The sequence below is a fragment of the Poecilia formosa genome, unplaced genomic scaffold (assembly GCF_000485575.1).
Source record: "Poecilia formosa unplaced genomic scaffold, Poecilia_formosa-5.1.2 Scaffold163, whole genome shotgun sequence".
In the NCBI taxonomy this organism is placed as follows: Eukaryota; Metazoa; Chordata; class Actinopteri; order Cyprinodontiformes; family Poeciliidae; genus Poecilia; species Poecilia formosa.
Genome location: NW_006800102.1, coordinates 463,953 through 487,728, shown reverse-complemented (window position 1 = coordinate 487,728; position 23,776 = coordinate 463,953). Strand labels below are relative to the sequence as shown.

The 23,776-nt window shown below is 41.5% G+C and overlaps 1 protein-coding gene and 1 long non-coding RNA gene across 3 annotated transcripts in view; both read right to left on the bottom strand.

Moving 5' to 3' along the window:
- Window positions 1-4,992, bottom strand: part of LOC107837652 (uncharacterized) — a 39,121-nt gene extending 34,129 nt beyond the window's left edge. Inside the window, exons 1-3 of the long non-coding RNA XR_001663694.1 lie at window positions 4,502-4,992; window positions 2,479-2,641; window positions 1,853-1,907 (exon numbers count right to left, since the gene is read on the bottom strand). This is a non-coding gene — a long non-coding RNA (uncharacterized LOC107837652). The remainder of the gene's footprint in view (window positions 1-1,852; window positions 1,908-2,478; window positions 2,642-4,501) is intronic.
- A 1,604-nt stretch (window positions 4,993-6,596) lies between these two features.
- Window positions 6,597-23,776, bottom strand: part of dnah2 (dynein, axonemal, heavy chain 2) — a 73,699-nt gene continuing 56,519 nt past the window's right edge. For both annotated transcript variants that reach the window (XM_016677755.1, XM_016677754.1), the window contains 20 exons: window positions 23,103-23,169; window positions 22,667-22,817; window positions 22,437-22,585; window positions 22,199-22,332; window positions 21,307-21,451; window positions 20,201-20,406; window positions 19,982-20,108; window positions 19,651-19,837; window positions 19,298-19,446; window positions 18,920-19,103; window positions 18,285-18,475; window positions 17,997-18,188; window positions 16,744-16,928; window positions 15,711-15,951; window positions 13,179-13,330; window positions 12,943-13,057; window positions 9,515-9,691; window positions 8,292-8,366; window positions 7,497-7,647; window positions 6,597-7,411 (listed from right to left, as the gene is read on the bottom strand). In XM_016677755.1, coding sequence (XP_016533241.1) covers window positions 7,257-7,411; window positions 7,497-7,647; window positions 8,292-8,366; window positions 9,515-9,691; window positions 12,943-13,057; window positions 13,179-13,330; window positions 15,711-15,951; window positions 16,744-16,928; window positions 17,997-18,188; window positions 18,285-18,475; window positions 18,920-19,103; window positions 19,298-19,446; window positions 19,651-19,837; window positions 19,982-20,108; window positions 20,201-20,406; window positions 21,307-21,451; window positions 22,199-22,332; window positions 22,437-22,585; window positions 22,667-22,817; window positions 23,103-23,169 — 3,133 coding nt within the window. In that variant the 3' untranslated portion in view covers window positions 6,597-7,256. The remainder of the gene's footprint in view (window positions 7,412-7,496; window positions 7,648-8,291; window positions 8,367-9,514; window positions 9,692-12,942; window positions 13,058-13,178; window positions 13,331-15,710; window positions 15,952-16,743; window positions 16,929-17,996; window positions 18,189-18,284; window positions 18,476-18,919; window positions 19,104-19,297; window positions 19,447-19,650; window positions 19,838-19,981; window positions 20,109-20,200; window positions 20,407-21,306; window positions 21,452-22,198; window positions 22,333-22,436; window positions 22,586-22,666; window positions 22,818-23,102; window positions 23,170-23,776) is intronic.

Sequence of the window (23,776 nt, the reverse complement as noted above, 5' to 3'; positions counted from 1 at the left end):
CATTAAACGTGGTAGTATTTATGTTTTAACATCTTAACTTTTCTAGTAACTTCCTTCGCTGGAGTACTACAGGGAAGGACGACGAAGGAGTTCTTAAAATGTGAAACCATTGCAAAATCTCAGTAACAGAGATTTCACTAAATCTGGGCCACATTTTCTGACTTGTTTTGCTTCCATCTCCTTGTCCCCAGTATTTATGTAGTTTTGTGGCTGGCACACTGAAAACATAATCTTTAAGATGTTCATTATGCATATTTTATCCTTTCTTTGGGATGAGCCCAAAGAATATGAGAATTTCTAAGCATGGCTGCCATTTTATCATTAAAATAAAACGACCGTGTGTGTGTGTGTGTGTGTGTGTGTGTGTGTGTATTTCTGCATCCGTTCGCGTGTGTAATTGATCTGATTTGTGGCCGGCTGTGAATGTATGAAACAAAGCTGCAAAGCTCGTAACAAACCCCCTCAGGTGTGTAAGACTTAGCTGCGTCCTGTGAGACACCGGATTTGCAGGAAACGTGTGTCTTTGTCCCAGAGCGGCGGATCAGAACCGTGAGCCAGAAGAGAGAGAGGGCGTGTTTGAGACAGATGTCAGAAGGTGTGTGAAAATGAAACGGAGCTGCTGTTAAGTTAGGTGTGTAAGCACCTCAGTGACGGGCTGGGGGTGACAACCCATCACTGAGAGTCAATACTACCAAATTATAAATATGTGCATGTATACCCACATACAAAAAAATAAAAAATGGACACAAATGAACTTGACAAAAAATGTATTTGCTTTAAGAATAGTGGCTTTTTTTTTGCTTTAAAATTGATAACACACCTAGAAATTTTATTTTAAAAACTTTGTTTATTTTTATCATTGCATTAGGCAGTAGATTAATAACAAGGCTGAGAAATGAAAAAAGGCAATATATGCAATGTTGCATAAGTTAATAGCTTAATAATAATAATAATAATAATAATTCATTTAATTTTTTATATCTTAATTTGTAATAATTTAGTACATCAACACCCCTTCCACTATTTTCACTTAAATACATTTTTTTCCTTTTTTTTTTCAACAATATTTTGTGGATTTTTTTCTGTCTTTGGGCATTTAAAAAATTCATTTTATTCCACAATTCCTTTCTTTTTTTTTCTATTTTCCCCTTTTAACTATCAGTTTAAATGTATGCTTGTTATTTTTTTGGACTACTTAGGATTTTTTTTTTCTTATATTAATCATCACAGCAATTCATCTCCTGCAGTTACTCTGTATTTTCTGGCAGTATTTGCCCCCCGTACGTCTTGAAAGTACTTCAGTAAAAGCAATAAATAAGGGGGGGGGAAAAAAACTGAAAAAAATGTCGAAGGTAAATTGTTTTAAATCTTCTCAAGTTTAAATAAACAGTGAAACATAAACTGAATCCAACGCTGCGCTTCTCTTGATAAAAGGGAACTCGATAGTAAACCAGCAGCGCAGTTAAAGGCAAGTTGGCAGCTTAACAACAAATGCAATGAAGAAAAAAAAAAAACGTTTTAAAGAAACGAATCAGTCAGACCGGCTCATGATGTCTAAACAGACTCGCAGCAGGCCAGAACTCAGGAAAAATAAATATGTGACAACTTCAAACAGACCAGCCTCTCTGAGTGGATCAGAGGCTGCTCCCACACACACACCGATTTAGCGCTGAAACAGTCCAATTTCCAAAACTGTGCCATACTGTGCGCAAATCTAAAGGTTGTATTGTTTGTCCGACGAACATTCTGCCGTTCCAACATCCCAACAGAGCTGAACCATGAAGTCAAGCGCGTCTCATTCATCACCGCCGACTCGTGAGGGAGGCGGTGATAAGAGGTCAGGAGGTCTTACCTGGGCAGGTACGCTCTGTTCGCTTTGCAGACGGATGCAGGTCAGCCGTCCTGTTCTGCAGCAGGAAGAGAAAATAACACACCAGTGAGTTTGATAAGGATCAGCTCAGTCTGTCTGCTGCTAGCATGTGGACTACTCAACAAAATGTTGCATTAGTGGGAAGAAAAACAAACTGTTTGCTTGTCAGCATTCCGACTCTTTTTCCCCACACGTTTCCAGACGTGAATTTCCAGCATTTTTCTACTGATTTTTTTAGTTTGATCTTTTTGCTTCTAAACAGTCAAAACAGAAAAAACAAACAAAAAAAAAAGCTACCGATTGTTGGTGCAGAACTAAGTTGTGACTGTCATGTTTACAGAGGAGATGCCAAATGTTTGTGCATTTAAATTAATATTTTATGAATGCATAAGTAATATGACAAGCACTCTGCCTGCTTGAGCATCTTTTGCTTTTAACTTCTGTGTGAACATTTTTTTTATTATAAAATATTAATATCAGAAATACTATGTGGTTAATAAAGATAAGCTCATTTAAATTTGAAAAAAAATACTTTTACCAATTTTATAATGTTTTTATAACATAACTATGATTATTTTGCAATAAACACAAAAGGCAGCTTTAGCCACCTTGCCGTTACATGGAGGATTTTTCCAGCTGCAGGTGTCGAGGTGAATCCCATCCATCTTCCTCCAGCAGTCAGCAGCCTGTGGTGATTTCTCATGGCTTCAGTCAGGCGCTGGCGGTTCCTCAAACACAGCACCGAGACGCCTTCCCATCCTCACTGCGCTGCTGCGAAGAAAAAAAAAGAAACAGAAACTCATGAAGGTAAACCTTTTCTTCTTAAATGAGTAAAAAGAACAAAAAAAAAATAATCAAAAAGTTTATTACAGCAATTCCATTCATGTTAAACTCACAGTTTTATGACTTTATTAGGTACACCTGTTCAACTGCTCATTAATGCACATGTCGAGTGAGCCAATCACATGGCAGCAACTCAACTCCAAAGCGTACTGGTAAATAAAAAAAAGTTAAGTGGAAGGAAAACATATACACAAGCAACAGGAATAACTGCAGCCTTCAGATGCGGCTGGAGTCAGAGGGTCAGAAAATCCACGTAGAAAGCAGGAAATTTATCAGATCCCCACAATCTCTAATCTGGAGATAAGGGTTACATGTCAGATCATTTCCCTCCCGTTTCCAGCAAATATCGTAAGTTAGTCCTCCAATCCAGTACTGAATCTAAAGTTTATTCTGACAAATACAGCCAGCAAGCTCGCTGAAGAGTACATAATAAATTATGTTTTAAAGAAAGATCTAACCATAAATGTGATAATTTAAAGCTTTTACTGACTTCTCCTCGGACATAAACCATTAATTCTCCAAACAAAACCGACCAACACTCTGGTGTGACCTGCAGACAAAAAGAGACGCTGGAGTTTGAGTGTGTCGCCCTCTAGAGGAAAGAGCAAATCCCTGCAGTTAAACTGACCACACAGCACAGATTGTTGATGGAAATTATGTTTTTAATTAAAAGTAATTACAATCTTTTTACAACAAAAAGGTGTTATCTTTGACACAAAGAGGTTTTCTGTGTTGTCTTTTATTTATTCGTAAATATGACCACATTTATCTATTGACATCCACTCAAAAACAAACATATTATTAAATATCAGAAGAATTGGAGTAGAAAATTGTGTCCCACATGACGAAAAGTTTGGACACTCCTGATTTATGGGTATAAAAGTAAAGGGAGTTGAAGCGCAAAATGCTTTTTAGGTGTTTAATCTGATAATATTTTTAATACAATGTCAGTGTCGCCTTTCGCTTCACAATTACCCTGTAATTGATCTATTACATACAATCCAAATAATATACACTGAAGTCTGCATCATAACAAAAAGTTTTAAAAACGTGAGCGGTGTGAATTAGCAAGGTCCTGTAACTGAAGCACGGCGGAGCCCCGACCCCCAACCGTAAAACTACTACGCATGTAAATACGTCAAGCAGGTGACGTCCTGTCTGATTTCCTGTCCTGTGTCGCCATCTAGTGGCGAAGAGGGCAAATGGCAGGTGGAGAAGCAGCATGTAGAGGGGTGGAGACAGGGGGAGAAAAAAATCCAAGGGGAAGAAAATTCAAACGCTCTTCCTGGAAATAGTAGAGAACCCGCCACAACTTCACCACATGACATTTCAGAAAGAAAATGCGACACCCCTTTCCTCTAAAAAGCGGAGAGCCCGCATTTCACCCCATAAACACGCAATTATACCCGCATAAATGAGCCAAACAGAACGGCCGCGCCAACCCACTCCATTTATCGACTCTTTTTTTTTTTTTTTAATCTGCGTATTATCGTGGAAACGTGGGGTCGACACAAGATGATTGCGACATCAGCTTCATTCCCGTAAACTATCCCCATCCTTTTCTGTAGAAAACGTGACATCATTCCACTTTCAATATGATGTTAGGAGGGGAATAATCCCGCAAAACAAGACAGAACCAGCTCAAACTCAACACAAGCACGCATGCAAAGTTAAGACATTATTAGTAATTACATAACGTCATGAAAATCCTCCATTTGTAACAGGAAGAAGACGGTAGCTCTGCTACGTTACTTCCAGGAACGGGTTTCAATCTGCGCTTATTCTCACCTTTTATTTTTTATAGATGTTTGTCCACAGAATCAGCAGCGAAATCCAGAGAAAGATCTGCACGGCAGTCCACCTCCATGCCCATCCGGGGATGACGCAGCCCCCTTAAAAAAAAACCCGTCTTCTCCTCCGTCATTTCTAAACCACGTATAGAGCTCCAACCAGCATCCAAAACCCGTTTAGGTGCAGCGACGGGAACAGAAAGACCATGCAGAGGTGCATGCTGCACCTCTGCATGGTCGCATCGGCTTTTACTGAATGATTGCACAGCTCCTCTTCCTCCTCTGAGCTGGCACTGAAATAAAAAAAAAAAATAAATGGAAGGCTAGAGCCAGGAAAAAGGCAGGAGCCACCATCCCTGAATCATCCTCCAGAGGTGTCCACTGCGCACGAACCGAGCTGTGGATGGGGACTCCTTCAAAGAAACTGCGCAGTTTTTATTCCATTGAAGCAGAGGAGTCTTTCCCTCCGGTTCCCCCCCCCCCCCCTCTCTCTCTCTTCTACCGCTGAACGCCTCTTTTCCTCTTCCCTCCCTCCCTGCCTGCCTTCCTCCCTCTCTTCCAGGTTGGTTTTTAGTCACTCTGCAGGACTTCCCAGATACTTCGCTCGTTTACAGTAATACACTGGAGAACCTCTGGTTTTGCCCTCTAATGATGGTACTATAAGTGTAGTAATTTCACCAGGTGCTTTAAACTTTTCAAGAAACTGGAAACTAGAGGAAAATCCATGCTGGGAAAAGTCAACAGAAAGGTCACATAAGGTTCAGAAGGTTTAGTTCAATGGGACCAGGTTGAACAGTGGTAATGTTCAACCAGTGTTTGAATGATACTTAGTATGCAGTGGTGGTTAATGCATAAATGAATCCCTGGGCGAGGGGGTGGTCAGATGGGGGCTCCTTGTAATCTTAGTGTGTCACCAAACCAAGCAAATTCACTAATTTGCGTGTTTTCCCGCAACTACCAATTATTTACATAAAATTTGCTTAGACGCAGATTTTTTTCATAGAGCATGTCCAAGAATATCTGAAAGCAAAAGCAGGTTGGGAAGCTGAAATATGTAGGCACAATGTTACCTCACACGCTATTGGGTGGTGTTTGTTTGCAAAGCAGCCAATCTAGGAGTGACAATCATTTTCCTTGGCGCTGATTGGTTGAACCCCCAAGAGCAGAGATTACGAAGACTGTAGATTATTATTAGCTGCCTTATTAAATACCAACTTAGCAACTTTTCAGAAAAAGAACTACCACAGAAGCTAATATCTACAATCTTCCTTATTTCCATTCTTGAGGGTTCAAAGGAAAATAAAAGTCGTGCTTGGCTCCTTCCCGAACGCCGACAAATATCTCAAGTTTCATCGGGCCTTGGTGTTCCAGCCTCCCCAGTTGAATTTTCTTTCTAACATTTTAGAGAAGCAGTCTGGAGCAATCCGCGAATAGGTGGGTCGTCCGCAAACAATTTCAAGTTCCACAGAAAAATCTGCGAATACCGAACTGCAAAAAAGGCGGGAAAGGGAGGGGGGGGGTCCTCTGTATGTGATTTCCATGTGAGAAGATGACAAACAGGAGGAATTTCAGCCAGAACTGCTTTGTTTATGAACAGACAACAGGGGTTTACATTCACGTAGAGCAGAGAGTGGAGTTCAACCTCCACCCGCACTTTCTAGAAACAATGAAAGCTGAACTTAATTCCCTACCCTCCACCCCGTGACTTTTAGAAGAAACAAACTAATCCCGGAGTACGGACATCCAAAAATGCCACATTTACATTCCAGCTTCAAGTCTGATGTCTGTCAGAACCGGGCCTGAAGAATAAGCCCATTTGAATTTGAATTCAAAGTTGCCCTCCCTCCACCTCCCACCAACTGGAGACCACCAATGTGCCCTTACACACACACACACACACACACACACACACACACACACTCACAAAGACTAGGATTTGATAAAGAGGCTCTTAAACCCAAAAGGAAGTCCGTGTTTGGTCAGGACAGTCCTTACTGCTGAATGCGACCTTGAACTGCTCCCCTCCACCAGCCCCTTCCCGGTTCCCCTCTCTCATTACTGCATGGTTCTTTCTCCAGGCTCCTTCTCGTTTCTTTATTCTCTCTCTCCCTTTGAGAAGTTTGGGTTGAGTCTATCTGGAGGGGAAATCTGGGCTCAAAACGGCCGACTGACGGACTCCAAACGTCTTGTCCACGAAGCTTCATCAGGATTCATTTGCTCTCTTTTTCAGCTTCAGAGATGAAGATGAGCCTCAATCCACCCTAAAGAACCGAAGTTTTACTTTTTTGTTTTTTAATATGCTTTCATTCTGATTCTCTTAAGTCTTAGTGTTACATTTAAACAAACATGGCTGCTTTTGTATCAAACAAGCTCTAAATTGTCTACCTTTACAATCGTAGTCAACATGTTTTGAGCTTTATTGAAGTTCAAAGTATTTTCGGGAGCTTAAAGTCAATAAGCGCACACGGTCAGACGTTTTCTGACCAAAACAGTCGCTCGGTCCAGATGTTTCAAAGGTGATTCCAGTGAAACAGTGGGTGTTACGTCCCCAGGCGTGTTCTCTCTTCGGTGGAACACATCAGCTTGTAAAGGCAGATGGGAGAGAGCTAACGAAACCAAAGTACAAACATCACAGAACGACTTACATCAGCGGTGCGCATCGCGCCTTTCTACTTTATGATTCAGAAACTACAAACATTTGGCAAACAAAATCTAAAAAAAACCTAAAGGAAATATTAGAAATGTGTGGGCATTCAGTTGTCCAGACTCATGAGGAGAGCAGTTCCTCTCTTCACCCAGTGGTCCGGAGACACGGCTCCGGATTTGAGCTCGACGGCGACCACGAACGCCGGCCGGCCGTCTTTCCCTGCACGCACCGAGAAGTAGTAACACGGACACAGGTACATGCCTGCGGACGGAAAGGAGAGACGGCGCGAGGTGAAGCACGACGGCGTCGTCAAAAACAAATCGGCACGTTTCGACGGACGGCTCACTCTTGGACATCTTCTTGCGGTTTTCCACTGGTTTAAAGTAGATGGTGGGGATCGGGCAGACCATCTTCATGGGCTCGGCCTCCACCAGACACGCGTTCTTCCTGTCCCAACCCGCCCCCTCCAGGTACAGGCCTTTCACATAGACGCCATCCTGAACGAGTGAGGAGACGGAGAGAAAAGGCGCCAAAGTTTACATTGAGTCACCATCAGAGTTTCGTTTGCACTGCAACGTCACTGAACTGAGCACAAGTCTGGATGTGAAGTTTAGAGGGGACATGTTGTGCAAAATTCACATTTTTGTACTTTTGTTTTGTGTTTCTAAAGCTTCCACAAGCAAACCAACCACTTTAACTGCCCCGCAACTATAAGCTAATGCTTTTCTTAAACTAAATCTAAATATATATAAATATACATCATTAAAAGACCAAAATGAACGCTTAACCATGTTGAGTGTATGTAGATTTCTGATTGGCACTGCATGTGAATGAGCCACAAAAACAAGGACAAAATGTTCGTACAACATTCAGGTAACGAAATGTTAAAAATAATACAGGATGGATGAGAAAAATGGAAAAAAAGAAAAAAGAGTTGGAATCGTAACGGGAATAGAGGATAAAAGACGAAGAGAACGAATTGGGAGCTGGAGAAATGGGGGCGGATGGAGACGTTACTTGATTTAAAAGAAGAACTAAATAGAAAAACAAAACAAAAAGAGGACACATGGAAATGATGAGAGAGGTAAAATGTGCTGAAAGAGAGATTCTGATGGAAATCTGGCCGATGACGCGGCGTCACCTCAGGCGGGGTCAGCAGGTTGCTGTCATCCACAGTGGACACTAGAAAGTCCCAGGACAGCGTGTCCACTGAGATCTGCAGATACACACGAGAGATTATGCATTAACATCTGTTATCTGTTCAAATGTTTTGACTTTCTTCAATTGATTAAGTTAAAATGATTCTGTGCAAAGTAAAATCCCACATATTAAAGCCATTGGGATCTTATTAGTAAAGCCTTTTGGTCAGTTTTTTTTGACGTTTTCTCTTAGTTGGTGGACCAGCTCTGGATTCAGGAGAAGCTGCACCCTCTTCCTTTAAACTTCAACTTGTGCATCCGCCACACATCTAGAGACATTTTGGCCTCTGTCACCTTTTCATACCATTTTCATTTTGTACTATTCTCTGAACCGCTCATTTCTGAACGTATCTACGTCTCCGGGTAGTTGAGGTGTTTTCATCTCAAACAGAGGCGTCTGATGCAGCCGATGAAGCCACACCTTCATGACAAACGTACAGTAGGTGGGTTTTGTATAAAATATTTTGTATATTAGTTTTATTTAACAATTTAAACTGTTCTTTTTTTTTTTACTTAGTTTACTGAAAAAAAAAACCTGAATAATTGTGATGTTTCCCAACAAATTTACTTTTCACTAGGAGCTGACGTATTTACAGCAACAATAGCTTCAGAAAATCGAGTCGAATTCGCCGTCTGGGATTAAATCAGAGAAATAATAACTGGAAATCTCGATTATGAACAAGATTTCCAGTCAGCAGGATATTTAAGTTCCTTAAAGAGAACCCGATAAAAATCCCAGTGAATATCCAGTTTTAACCCATCTGTAAACTGACACGGATCGAGAAAATGAAATCAATTAAATGTAGTTTTCTAAAACAAAAAATAAAAACTGGATGTAAGTTGATAATTATTCCCTCATGACTTCATCGTCTGGGATCTTTTTTGTCACATTTCAGACGTATTTCTGGCTAAGCTGACAAAAACCCGTCCGCCAAAGCTCCCGCGGGTCTCAGTGTGCTGTGGGGGAGCTGCAGGAAGTTAAGATTAATTAAGTGTTTTTGTTCAGAAGGACGACACTGCGCTCTCTGCCAAACCCACACAAGGAGAAGACTGCAGGGCTGTTCCGACACCAGTAAAACCGAAAACCCGAGTTCGCCGAGCGGAAACGAGTCCCCGGCCGCGACGGGCTCATGAAATCGCCACGGAGACGTTGGCGAGCGCTCACGTTGTGTTGCCGGGCGGTGAACTGCAGCACGGCGGTGAGGAAGCCGTTGGGAAAGGTGAAGCCGGACAGCCAGAACAGAACGGGGGGCTGGACCTTCTCTGCCCAGCGTGCGAACTGGTCCACTCGCTGGCAGAGGTCGCGCGTCCACGACGCCAGAGGCTTCTGGGACGGATACGCCTGGAGGACAGAGAGAGAGAGAGAGAGAAACGTGGGGTCAACGCTGCGGTCCAGCCGCTGGCAGCCCCCCACAATGAGTTCAACAGCAGTGCGGCTGCACTAGGCGGCTTATTAGGGCAGAAACGAGACAAAATTAAACTGATGACAGAGCAAACAGTGCGATGGGCTTATTTTTCCCTTGCAAACAGCAAGAATTCCTTGTAATCTTATTGAAGTGGTACTTCAGATTTAATAGGAGTATTTTAAAGGGTTTCTCAGAACATTGGCTGCTCCTACTTATTTTCTATTCAGTTTTTCATTTCTTTATTTAGCCACTGAATTCCTGCAGCAGAGTATTAGGACTACCAGAAATAAAATAATTAAAAATAAAAAAAATATAAAAAAAGCAAGCCCAAAAACTCTGAAATTTTGAGATTAATCTCACGCATTAATGAGAAAAAAACGTGGTTATTCTCTGATGCCGAAAATAAACAGGACTCAGCATACCCATGTTGAAATATAGTGATGGCAGCATTATGATGCGGGAATGCTTTCCTCCAGAAAGGTCAGGGATAACGGGAAGATGGATGGAGCTAAAAGAATAAGGAAAACCCTTTATTTGGCTCCGCCCTCAATATTTCATGAGACTGTCTTAGAAAAACATCATGTCTTTAGTCAGAGGCTTCTTCACGTGCACTGTAATACAGACAGCTACGTGGTGATGGCTGCCGTATCACCATACACAATAACTCTGAAGATTTTTGAATCAATATAAATTACAACAACATTTAATTAATTCCCTTTGGGAAAGTATTTTTGATTTGAACTGAGACACTTGAGACTGGGATGGAGGTTCAGCTTCTGGCAGAACAGCGTCCTCAAACACAGTCAGAGCTGCGACTGGGAGGCTTTTACATATTCAGGTCCAAACCTAATTCCCACTGAGTAACTAACTTTTCCACATCTTGCTCCATCTCTCATTCGTGAACTTCTCAAAGTCCTTCTTTCTTCTGTTCAACACTTTGATCTTTAGTTTCCGTCTCTGTCCTTAATCACTCTAACCTGCTGCACATCCTTTCCAGCCAATCGATGGAAATCCTTTTTTTTTTTTTTGCTTCCTCCGTGTCCAGCCTCGCGCACGACTCACAATTTCTTTCAACCTTTACTTACACACAGCCTCCACGCATCGCCACCCTTTGTCTCCCGACAAAGAATTAGCTACAATGTTGATTTCAAGCAGGATTATTTTCCATTTCTGCCCACAAAGCTCACACTCAAAAAACTATGCAAACATTGAGGGGTTTGAGGAGAAATGTACATGGCCAGAGAGAGAGAGAGAGAGAGAGAGAGAGAGAGGCCAAAATTAAAGGCATGAGTCTGAGCTCAGAGCTAATGACAGGCTGCCATGCCAAGGACGGCCAGAGGAGGAAAGAGATGAAGAGATGGAGGGATAAATAAGCAGGATGGGGTTGCCGCTGCTGCATCGAGACCTGAAGGCAGAATTGGAGCAGATTAAATAAAAGAGTGAACATCAGGTAAAAGAAAAAAGAGAAACATGTAATGGATATTTAAAAAAACAACAACAACAAAAAAACAGAGACATGGACTAAAGCCAGGATTAGAAACAAAGACATGGAGTTGTGTAGTTTACAAGCAGTCCTTTGAATAGAGACGCTCAGCTGGAAGCAGCAGCCATAATGGCTATCCAATACGCCTATAAAAGGAAACACACACACACACACACACACGCACACACACACACACACACACACACACACACACACACACACACACACACACACACACACACACAGTAGATTGAGCCATAATAAGCTGCTGGCTGGAACACAATGAGCTCAGGGTCTTATTGGGAAAGTGGAGCAGACCTTGGAAGGTTTACTTTGCTTATTGCCCTCCGATTAGCCCACAGACAGTGGCTTTGTTCGGCCCCCGAGGGCCAAGGTGAGCTCCGCCCCACCAGGGCCCACTCACAAACCCAAACGACGCTTTCATGAGTGGCCCTTAGAAAGACGAAAACGTTGGATATAAACATGAACTCCTCTGACCCAGAATCAGTTGAAGCCCCTTGACCCAAACCGACAGCACCCGGGGTCCCATCCCGCCCGCCGCCCCCCCAGCCCCCAAACCCCCTCACTGTACTGAGTGGTCCAGTGGTAATGAAGCCAGAACAGATCATTCACAGCTGGGAGGCTGCCAGCGCTCCATCACCGTGTGTGTTTATGTCGATGAGGAGAGCAGAATAAAAAGCATTTTTCTGCACGAGTCAGACAGGGTGAAGGGTAGATGGATGAATATGCCGTTAATAGCAGCACACCGCTTTCTGCAGCTGTTTTAATGGCTGAGTGGGAACAACAAGATCAGTGTTGGACCATTAGATTATTGTGCAGAAGGATCTTTTCAGCCTAGTCATTCCGATCAAGTCCCAAATTAGTCACTGGCATCCAAGTCTGCAATAAACCTCAACTTCAGGTTCTGGATTCTTGATTTCTTTTGTGTGTTTTTTTTTTTTTTAGTTTGTCAGCTGCGCCATGAAGACATGTGAAACACACATCACATTTCTGATTTAAGAGTTTTTCACCATTTGCAAAGACATTCAGAAAAACAAACAAAACAAAAAAAAACACTGTACTGGTTGCTGCCGAACAATGCTTTACCACTGTCATTTCAATTTTAGGAAAATCAAATCAAAGCTTTAAGATAACAAAGCCCAGGAGTTACTGCAAGTTTTATCAACTGAATCTTTCACTGATGAAATGAAACGTGTTTCTAAAATAAAACTAAGAGATACGTTTTAGGGCTGAAACAACAAATTGGATTAATCGTGATGAATCAGTTACTGAAATAATCAGCAACTAATTTAGTAATTGATTAATCATAAAGACTCAAGCTTAAACGTCTTAAAACATTTTATGCAATAAAATGTTTTTTTTATTTTATTTTAAAAACACGACTTGAATTGTTTGTTTTGCATATTTTACTGTATTTCTAATATTGCATAAAACCCTTAAGCGGTTGAATAAAAAAAATTTGCTGTTTTTTTTTTTTTACTTAGTTCCCAATAAATCTTAACACATTTTCCCACCTGCTTCAGGGAGACTCCAAAATGTTGCTAAATGCAGCCGAACTTGAGAACAGGTGCCGCTCAAGTGAAGTGATGCTGGATGTGTAAATGATACCTTAAGTGCTGAGTAAAGACCCTTGAATGTCCTCTTAGAATTTCCTGCATGACTGTAATTTCTGTGTGTCTGCACCTTCTCCCACACCGGGGGCACGCGGGCGTCGTAAATACAGTTGAAGGTCTCCTCCATGCTTGGTGACATCACCACGAAGCCTTTTATTCCCTTCTCCAGCTCCACCAGGGAGAAACTACAATAAAGTGTGAGAATAAATGCAAGAAAAAGATGAAAACGTTTCACCTGGGCTTCAAATCAGCTAGGCGGGTGCTGCGTACCACGTCTCGTCCGGCAGACAAATTGATGGTTCTTACATGATGGCTTCCAGCAGAGAGTTGTATCTCTGGATCTCTTGTAGTAAGACCACATTAAGGGGCGTGGGGTTGTCCTGGAGGACGGTCTTGGTCCCTTCGCAGTCGATCAGAGCTGGGATCTTAGTACGAACCTCACCCAGCAGCTCCAGAACCTACACATGAACACAAGACTGGCTCAGTTTCAAAATCTAAAGGCCACATACAGACACCGACGTACTTTTCTAAAATTTACATTCTGCGGCTTTGATGCTCCACTGTGTAAATGCTCTTTAAACAGTGTTATAGAAAATATGAGTAGTATGAGTACAAGTATGAGTTCTTTTTTTTAATTGATCCCATTATTTAAGTTTACAACACTGTGTGTAAAAAAATATTTCAGAATTATTTGGAATAAAAAAAGAAATCAGGTCTTGATTACGCTAGTGAAATGTAACAAAACATCTTTTTAATCGCTGTTATTTTATGATTTAGCAAAAGGCAGTGTTACTTTTTCACACTGGACCCAGTCTATTTGGATTAAACTAAATCATTATCTGAAAACTGCTTTTTGTCTTTACTCTGATTCTCCTTAACTGACGTTAAATTTAGCCAATAATCTAAAATATTCAAGTGGAAAGAGGCACAAACGAAATTTGTAAGATGGAGCTGCACACAGCTGAAAAGAAGGAGAGCGGAAATATCATAAAGAAAACATTTGATAGACTGTTTAAGCAGCAGGGAAAAGAAGTTAACGAAACAAAACTATAAGTCTAACTTCAGAGTCTAAAAAGCATCCTCAGTTTGCATCTCTTAAAGATTCCTGGATCTGCATCTTATTACACTGACCACTGCTAACCAGACTACAGGTCTTATGTCTGGCTTCATGAAGCCACTCTTTAAAACCAAAAGCAGAAAACAGCTGCCAGAAGACACGCTTGCCAAGGCCAATCTAATAAACAAAATCTAACTATTAACATCATTTAGTTTAATTTTCATTTAGTTATGGTACGCTCTGCTTCTGCAGCCTTTGGACAAGCTGGAAGCAAATGTCTAACCACATCAACCTCCAGACAGAAAACACTTTGTAAAAGAGAAGATGAGAAATCAATCTCTGGTTTACGTTAAGATGCTGATTGGTTTTGCCACAAAACCGCCACATGGCGTCAGTACCAGTAGACTAAAACCCGAGTGAAGCCGGCAGCTGAGGTGATGGAGCACCAAAGCATAACATGTTTGCTTGTTTTTTTTTTCCAAAACATGCCACACATGTATTGCAATGTGAGCATGTTGGTATAAAAAAAAAAAACCCACACCAGAGCTCTGACTGTTTCCCAGTGGTGCTGTTCCCAAAAACAAATCTTCCGACAGAATTTTTATGCAAAAGTTTTGAATCCCTTGCCAGCGTTTAAACCTTCATGTGAGCATAAAAGAGATGAGCTTCAGGTTCTGGCAGTCTGCTTTGACAATGCCAGGCCTTCCACAAATAACACAACAGTCTAAGTAGTTACTGTTAACCACATGATGAGGGATTAACTTACTTTTAACTTTAATGCAACGTTTCATCTACCTCAGAAATCAGGGTCTGATATAACTCCCCCCAACTAGGAAGTCAGAAAACTAACAGGTTATGTTAATGGTAAATGGCCTGGATGAAACCATCAATCAGAGCAGTGATTACACCAAAACTGTGCAAAAAAATATACATTTTACAAGTAGAATATAAAGACATTCGATATATTCCACACAGAACTTCTCAAACAGGGTAGTTTTAGCTTCACCTGGTTTAGATTTTGTAAAAAAAAAAAGTCTTTACTAAGCATCTTTTGCTATCCAATTATTAATAGGTAAAACCAAAAAATATTCTGGTGAAATAATCTGGTGAAAATATTCACCAGATTATACCTGCACTCTACTGATGTCAGTAGAGAGCATAAAAAGCTTTTGTTGATGTATTTGTTTTGCTGCGGATGCATCCGCCGCTGTAAATGATCGAGCGTACACTAAAGGGATCCTATGTTATTGCATTTTAGACAAAATATTGTTTTTTATTTGAAAAATGAGTTGATTTGTTTGTGTGCTTCTTTTAACTCATTTCTAATATTGCATAGAAAAGGCTTACGGTAAGTAGCTAAATGAAGAATCTGCAGATGGCTGTAGGACCACAGGGAGGTAAGCTTGATTTTTTTCACAGATTATCTGTTTCACATTTTACTGTCACGGCATTGTGACAATTATGTAAAAAAAAAATAATGTTGTAAAGTGACATACTGCAGCTTTAACCTAATTTTAATCACACTGAAAACCGTTATCCATAAATGGAAAGAACATTCCCAGGATTACCAAAATGACTTCTACAGTACTTTGAAAGCTCATCTAGGAAGCTGCTGAGAAAACATCACGAGTCTCTTTCCTGCCTTACTTCAAAATAAAAGTCTAAAACCATTGAAACAGGTTGACAGACTGGGCAGAGCTTCACCAGAAGGAAATCAGTGTTCTGGTGGGGGTGGTTATACATTTTCAGATCTCGGCACCTTCTCATCCTCGCTGACGTACCGTGTCCTCTCGACTGGGTCTGGCCCCGGTCCCCGTCGCCGCGGTCCCCGTGTGCTGAGGCTGCAAGGAGAGCAGCGTCTCGAACAGCGTGCGGGTCTCGGCGATCTGGCTGGCGATGTCGGCGTTGGGGTGCTCACCGAACACCTCAGGGTGCTCCGTGGCCGGCAGCGTGTTGATGTGATCCTGGAACGACGACAGCGGACCCTCGCGGGGAATATAGTAGGTGGGTAAGACTGATAGCCTAACAAGGAGTTGGGCAGAAAATGTGTTATAGATTAGCAAACGTGCAGCTCCTGCAATTAATGAACTGCATACATATCCGTCAGAAATGTACATACAGGCTGCCTTAAAGGCTCATGATCATTTTGGTTGTTTTTTTTTTGTTTTTTGGATGGAAAGTGGTGCGATTTTTCAAAAAACAAATTTTGGAGAACACTTCAAAATAGCTGAAGATTTTGTCTAATCCGAAAATAGGTTCTAATGGATTCAATTCACAATTCGAGAGGGCCAATAAAATATAATAATAATAAAGAAGCCAATTTTAATAACTTGTTTTGAGTGCAGCACAGATGACATTTGAGTAAAATTCTCAGAAAAGATGCGGTTCTATCTTTTATGAACAAAAATGACAAATACATTGTGTAACTCTAACGTAAGAACACTTTAATATCCAGCCGACCAATTACTGCTTTTTAGAAGATTGAATCTGTAAACCTATTTTATCTTATTCCACTTCTTTGACTTCTCTGAGTAACAATTAAAAAGATGTATACAGAAAACAACCTGAGGAAAGTGTAAAAGTGATTATTTTTTTGCTGTAATATTCAACCTGTCCTCTTGGTGGTGCTGGTGCTCTGTGAACAGCAAGAAGCCTCACCAGACCACAGATTAGCTCTATAATGAGGAAAACGTCTTTTCAGACATATTGAATAAATGTGACTTTTGTCTTACGCCCAAACCTAAACGCTGAGCTATGAGCATTAGAGAGAAGAAGAAGAAGATGAAGAAGAAGAATTAAAAACAAGAGTCTCACTTGTAGGAGGTCTGATTTATAGCTCCCTCGCAGAAGTAGTCGTTGATGTATGTGGTCAGGAGTCGGCGGTCCCACTCGTCTGTGACGTGGCCGCCGTAGTTGACGCCAGCGATGAGGTACTTGAGCGCGTCCCAAGGAATCTCCTCATATTTATCCAGGTACAAACAGAGCAGATTCTCGCTCACCTAACACAGCCGTCGCAGATAAGTGAGTGAGTACTTGAGCCATAAAGTGTTTTGCTTCTGTATTCTAAACAAAAAGATGTTGATGGTTGAGAAACTGAATATTTAGGGTCACGATTGGAACCTATTGTTTTGTAAAATTAAGCATATGGGTGAGTTAGCAGCACAATGCCAAGGTAGAGAGACAACGTGAGAAGAGCTATAGGTACATTAACAAACAACTGGAGGTCTATGGTTAACCACTGAGAAAGATTATTCACAAGAGAAAAATATTCTTAAACACCTGCCATGAGTTGATGTCTCAACAGATTATCTTCATAAAAAGTATAGCAGTGTGACAATGGCATGGCGATAGCATCTGAATGACTCACAAGAATAAATCAGAGGCAACTGAACATAATGCATGTCACCATGATTGGATAACTCAGAATATTATCAGCAAATATTCTGGTATTTACTGATAATATTCACACCACTGAGATGGTCTGGACAATAATAATAATTAAAAAAAAAAACACACAGCAGAACGGTTTCAACAGAATGTTTGAAAAATGAAAAGGAGTAAAAGTGTTGCGATGGCCTAGTCAAAGTTCAATCTGAAATGAAGTGATGGATCCTAGCTATGCAGAAAAGAAAGTTTCCAATCCTCAAATTAAAGGAATGCTGGGAGTGGGCAATACAGAAAATCTAATCTTTCATTTGAGCAATTTCTTTTAGTATGGAAAATTTTGACCTTAAAACAAATTATCGACCCCATTCCTAATGCCTCCGAGTTAAATTTATATGAATCTTCTTTAATATGTGCTTTTTTGTGTGTTGGTCAGTTTCTATGGATTTTGAAAGTAATCTTTGATTTCCTAAATAAATTTTATGGTGATATTGCGAAAAATTGTGGTGTGAAAAGTGACATGATAAATGTCCGTCCACAGCGATGCTGCTCAAGAAGCGAGTCAACGTTCCCTCACAAACAGGAAGTGACCTCTCAGCTGCCGGGATAAATACCACATAAACTCCTTTCAAACATCTGATGTACAAAGTCGAATATTAGCCAACACATGGCGTTTCTCGCACCTCAAAGTCAGAATCATTGAAGCCGTAGATGATGTTCCAGCCCATTTGCCGGAACTTCTTCCTTTCCAACAGGATGCTGTGGAAAAAGCAGAGGGCGTAGAGCAGCTTCTTGTAGAGCCTGGGCTTGGTGCAGCGGTTGAACTGAGCTTCAGTCACCAGCTGGTACAGACGCTTCATGTTGGCTTTCACGCCCTGTGGACACGAAGCAGGCGAGGGTTATTAAAAACATCCCTAAAGCAACAACACGAAGGTTTTCATGTCTGCAGTGACATTTGCACGCTTGTGCACCTTTGGCGGCTCGGTGGTCATCTTGATACCGGCCTGCAGAATCGTGATGGGAAAATCCGGGTGAGGTGAAGAGCTGAGCCACAGCCTGAAGTTGGGCTGCGGCTTCTGAACCGGCAGCTCCTTTATCAGCTTGTCCAACTCCGGCATCCAGGAAAGAGACAAGTGGCAGTTGGCAAGGAAGATCCAGTGACCTGGGAAGTCACAATGCAGTTTCTCTAAGCTTCGATTTCTGTTGAGTACCCTGTATATGTTTTTAGTATTATTTGGGAGTTACTTCTAAAGACTCTGGGGTTTTTTTTATAACTAAATTCCAGTCGTTTCTGTGAAATTTACTGAACAAAAAGCAACCAAAAAAGAACTTTGGAAATTTGGAGGACAACTGACCAATATCAATTACTTGCTCATATTTGTATGACATAAGTATGAAATAAAAGTTCACACATACAAATATATATATTCCACTTAATTACTATGTGATTTTTTTTCATTTCGGTTGTAACTTTTATACGAAAACATTCATGATATATTTCGTTAACGCCACCGTCACAATAGATATGGTGATATGACTTTTATGCCATATCGCACATCCTCATGTATGGATGAGTCGGCTAAAACGACAGCAGCTGGCGCCGCACCGTTCTTCACCCCTTCCTCTATGAGCTTCCTGGCGATGGGCGCCTGCCCCTGGCCCAGAGACAGAGCGCTGAATTGCTGGCTCATCCCCGAGGCCTTAGCCAGTTGCAGCAGCGATCCTGTGGGGTCCACTCCCGGAGACAGCACAAAGATCAGAGGACTGCAGCAGGTGGACTCCTCCACCACCTGTCACAAGACGAGGGGAGCGAGGAAGGAAGGTGGAGACAACTGGCAGGACATTTAAATCAGTTGAATACGATTAAAACACACACACACACTAAAAAAAAAACAAAAAAACATCCAAGTTTAAACATTTAAAACCCATCATTCACAAAACGCCAAAGCTCCAGGTTCGAACGGGAACTGCAGTTGAAACGTACGGCCTTCATGTCGAGGACAGGCGGCTCCACAAAGCGCGGGCCCAGGTTTTTGATGATGAAGGAGGTGATGCAGAAAGACACGCGGTCTTGGCGCAGGAAACGCACTATCACCATCTTCTTGAGCTCGTTGTAGTTGTGATCCAAATCACCTTGAAGACCAAACGAGAGGGCAAGGAGTCAAGAATGAAAGCGACTCTCTCGAAGGAAATGTATGGACTTCTACCGTACAACTCTTCACGTTTCACAAGGCTCTGAGGAAAAAGTGAACCGGTTTTCTTGAACACTGACAAATTCAAACATGAGCTTAAGTTTGCTGGAGTGTAATAAAGTCAGGCCAGACGATCAGCACAGACCTGGCAGCGGAGCGTTCTCTGGTTCAGGGTGGGTGTACCAGAGGTTCCAGTCTCGTGGGTAGTGTTCAAAGTAGGCCACGATGCCATGGAACTTGGGCAGCTTGTCCAGCTCTGCGATGCCGTCCCAGCTGGAGTCTGGCAACCAGCCGGTAAACGGATTATCCATCCGATCGTCCTTATCAATAGCCTGTCAATGGGCCGTAAGTTAGAGTGTCTTCTCTCAAAACGCCCAACACATTGATGCTTCATAAGCAGACAGGCTGTTCATGAGTTACAATGTTCAGAGCTCTTTTCGTCCTGTTATGAAGCATGACGTTTGTGTGTTTCTTACGACGATGCCACGGAGGAAGATGTTGTACTCATCCATGTTCAGCTTCCCGGCCACCTCCAAGATTTTGACGCACATCTGGAAGCTGAAGAGGAGCTTGTGAGCCTCAAAGAGACCCCGACAGGTGTACCTGGAGGAGAAGGAGACAAGCGGAGAGTCAGCTCGAGAAGCCCGCCAAGAGTTGATCGATTTTGCGGTTAAAAAGCCTCGAGTCGTCGTCACCGGTACACGGCGTATGTGTGGTAGTCGTTGAGGTTGTTGATTCGCTCCTCGACCTTTAAGCTGTATGCCTGCTTGCTCTTCGCTATGCTGAGCATGAACAGGTTGATGTAGGCGTCCAGAGAAAACTGGTACATGGGGTCGATGAGGCCCATGTCGTTCAGGATGAAGAAGAGAATGGAGGCTCGCTGAGCACATGGTCGGTAGGCCTGTTGGGAGAGAGAGTCTGCGGCTACTTGCGGTCGCCAGTAAAAACAAGAAAAATCCATAATCCAGTTATAAAACTGGAACGACACACAGTAGTTCCAGTGGGTAAGCTAGCTTAAATTTAATCTAGATTTGCAGGATACTCATTTTTCGCATCTGTGCAAGGCAACTAACAATTATTGTAGTAATCAGTTAATCTACTGATAATTCTGAAGATTAACCGGATAAAAATACCAACATATTCTGCAGATTAACTACTCAAGGCTTTTTAAGCAATATTAGAAAGACATAAAAACACAAATAAAAAAAAAAAGCAATTCATTTTTCAAATAAGAAAATAAACATTTGTATGCCTAAAATGCCACAGTATAGCATTACTTTAGTGTATGCCATGTGCAGAATGTTACTTTCTTGGGATTATTATGTGATTCGCTGCAGCAACCAAACCTCTTGACTTCGACGCCTCAAAGCTGCTGAGTAGATCATCAGAGGTAACAGCAGTCAGGTGGTTTGTTCATGTTCAGGTATGTGTATGAATTTGTTTATGATGTGCTTTAATGTGTAGTCTGAAGGTGCTGACAGGCAACGTTTGCTAACACACAATAGTTGCAGGCAAAATAAATAGATGTGTGTATTTCATCATCTTCCTGTTTTTATCTGCTAAAATTACTAAAAAACTAAAATAATACTAACGTTACCGGAGTACTGATTTCAACTGGTGAGCAAGGAGAGTCTTGACCTCTACCTGCTTTTCACAGAAGCCCAAAATGTTGTTGCATATCAGCTTATTGACTTTTATTCCCTCTGAATAAAATCAATTGCTGCGTTTAATAGGCAGGCGTCTGATGCCGATGTCTTTGTCTGGGCTCTCCAGTGTCTACAGCGACCCCTCCCCTCCTGACCTCTCTGGCTGAGTCGATCTTCAGCTCGGTCTGCTCGCTGGTCTCCAGCTGCTCTGTAACTTGGCTGGACGTCACCTTGGAGACCTGCAGGGTGTTTACCAGCTGGACGTCGTCCAGCAGCGAGCCGCTGGATTCGTTCAGCAGCCTGGTGGGATCAAACGAACGCAAGGGACATCAAAACTGCAGCAACAGTTTGCAATTCTTAAAACATAATTAAATACAGCACCCCTTCAAAATGATTGAACCTGATAGTAAAAATGTGCAAAGTTTAAAAATATACACATAGCCTTTCAACATCTGTCTTTTCTTATGCTTTCTTCTACGTGGCTCACCTTATAGTGACCCAGTGAGAAAATATTGTTAGCGGTTAAACGCCGTCTGATTTTTCTTTACAATGCCCAGTTATTTCCAAAAAACCAATGCATAACATTTCAATTCAAATTTATTTAGGAAGTCAAAGATTACTTTCAAAATCCAAAGAAACTGACCAACACACACACAAAAAATAACATATTAAAGAAGATTCAGATAAATTTAACTCAGAGGATTTAGGAATGGGGTCAATAATTTGTTTTAAGGTCAAATTTTTCCATACTAAAAAAATTGCCCAAATTGCTCAAATGAAAGATTAGAATAATCTTTAATTTAAGGAAATTAAAGATTGCATTTTGTTTCATAGTGAGATTTTGCTGCAGTAAACTTTATATGAATTCATTTTAACACTTGTCAAATTTCTTTACCAAGGTTTTAGAAAACCTTTTATGGGCCTTTTTTTTTTTTTACAATTTCACCCATCCAGCACATTGATGGATGGACAAAAAGATAGATAGATGGACAGACGGCTGATTTAGTGCTCTGTGTTCCGATGTAAAAAAGAGTCGGCTGTACAAACCTGAGGATCTCGTCCTCCAGGTCCTGCAGGCTTTTTTTGCCAGCAGCAATGCTGATCACCAGTGAATCCTTCTGCTGCTCCAGTTCTGGACGCTCTTTACGCACCACGATGCCCAGCAGCTGAGCCTCCAGACCCTGTGAAGCAAGAAAAAAAAAAAAAAACCCAGACAAGCGGACATGTTGAAACGGTGTCTGAAAGTGTGCACAGATGAGCCAGAGGAACACAATCTTCCACACACCTGCTCCTTGACAGCAAAGTTCACTATGGTGGTCTTTGAAGAAATCTCTGGGGAGTAGTGGGGGTTGGACAGCTTGGTGGTGATGTAGAACCTGAAGTCAGGGTTGTACTCGATCTCCTTGTCACCCAGCTTCATCAGCAGATTGCCACCTGGGGGAAAAGAAAGCCCCACAAAAAGGTCACAAATCTGGCGTTTAAATAAGCTAAATTTGACGCTGCGTGTGTGCAGACCTATGCGAGTCAGAGACTTGTTGAGAATAGGGTTGAGGGACGGATCCAGATCCTCCTGGACATTCTGCAACAAGACAGGATTCCCAAACTGGATGGCAGTTTCCAGAACCCGAAGGTAGTCTGGCGTTTGGAGGTCTACTAGTTTTAGACCCTGGGCGAAAAGGAAAGAAAGTTTATAAGCTGCTTTCATACCATCAACACAGCATTCGAGTCACAATAAACTTTGGTGATCTAAAACAAAATGTCAAAGATCAGTTCAAATAAATAATTTGGTGTTTTGTGGCACTAGAAGCCTTTATTTGCAGGAATCAAACAGGAAATGAGCAGAGAGAGGGGAGAAAAGGTCCAAAGGTGTGGAGTTGTTAGGAATCCCACTGACGGAGCAGGTATGAGAGAGGAAAGAACACAGCAGAAAGCAATGCAGAGTCACTCTTACCGCTTCCATTTCCATATTTTTGATCCACTTCATAGCCTGGCCTTGAGGGTCGACTATCAGCGGCCATCTTAAAAGAGGAGACGTTATTTAGGTCGCAGTGAAGAGTAGACGATAAAGTCATGGTGACAGTTGTGGTAGTGACCTAAATGTTATGCTAAATAAATGGTCACATTCAGTAAATTAGCATATACGTTCCTATGAGGGTCGTTTGTCAGATTAAAAGTACCTTTAGAAAGTATCAACTTGTTAAATGTACTTTTCATTCAGCTCACATTTCTGTATTAAAATGTGTTTTTATTGGTCTGATGCAATGTTCTAATCGGAAATCTTTCATTTGTAACATTTTTTGACTTTCGGTGTTCCATAGCTTGCAAAATATTCTGAAAATAACGTAGAAACTTTCACAATAAAAATTAAGGCTGAAAATCTTGCAAAGTACAGTCCTAACTGAACAGTGTTTTTTTTTTGGCTTTGACTCTAACATGTTAATTTGAGTTCATTAATTACATGGAATTTAGAAAATTGTAACTTAATTAGTTGTGTGTCTTTTATTTTACTTACTGATTTTCTTTACTTATCTGTTTTGTGTTTTTTTTACTTAAAAAGGTTCACATGTTTCTGGTACTCCTGTAAATCTGATGCAAAAACAACAGCGATGAATTACAAACATATAT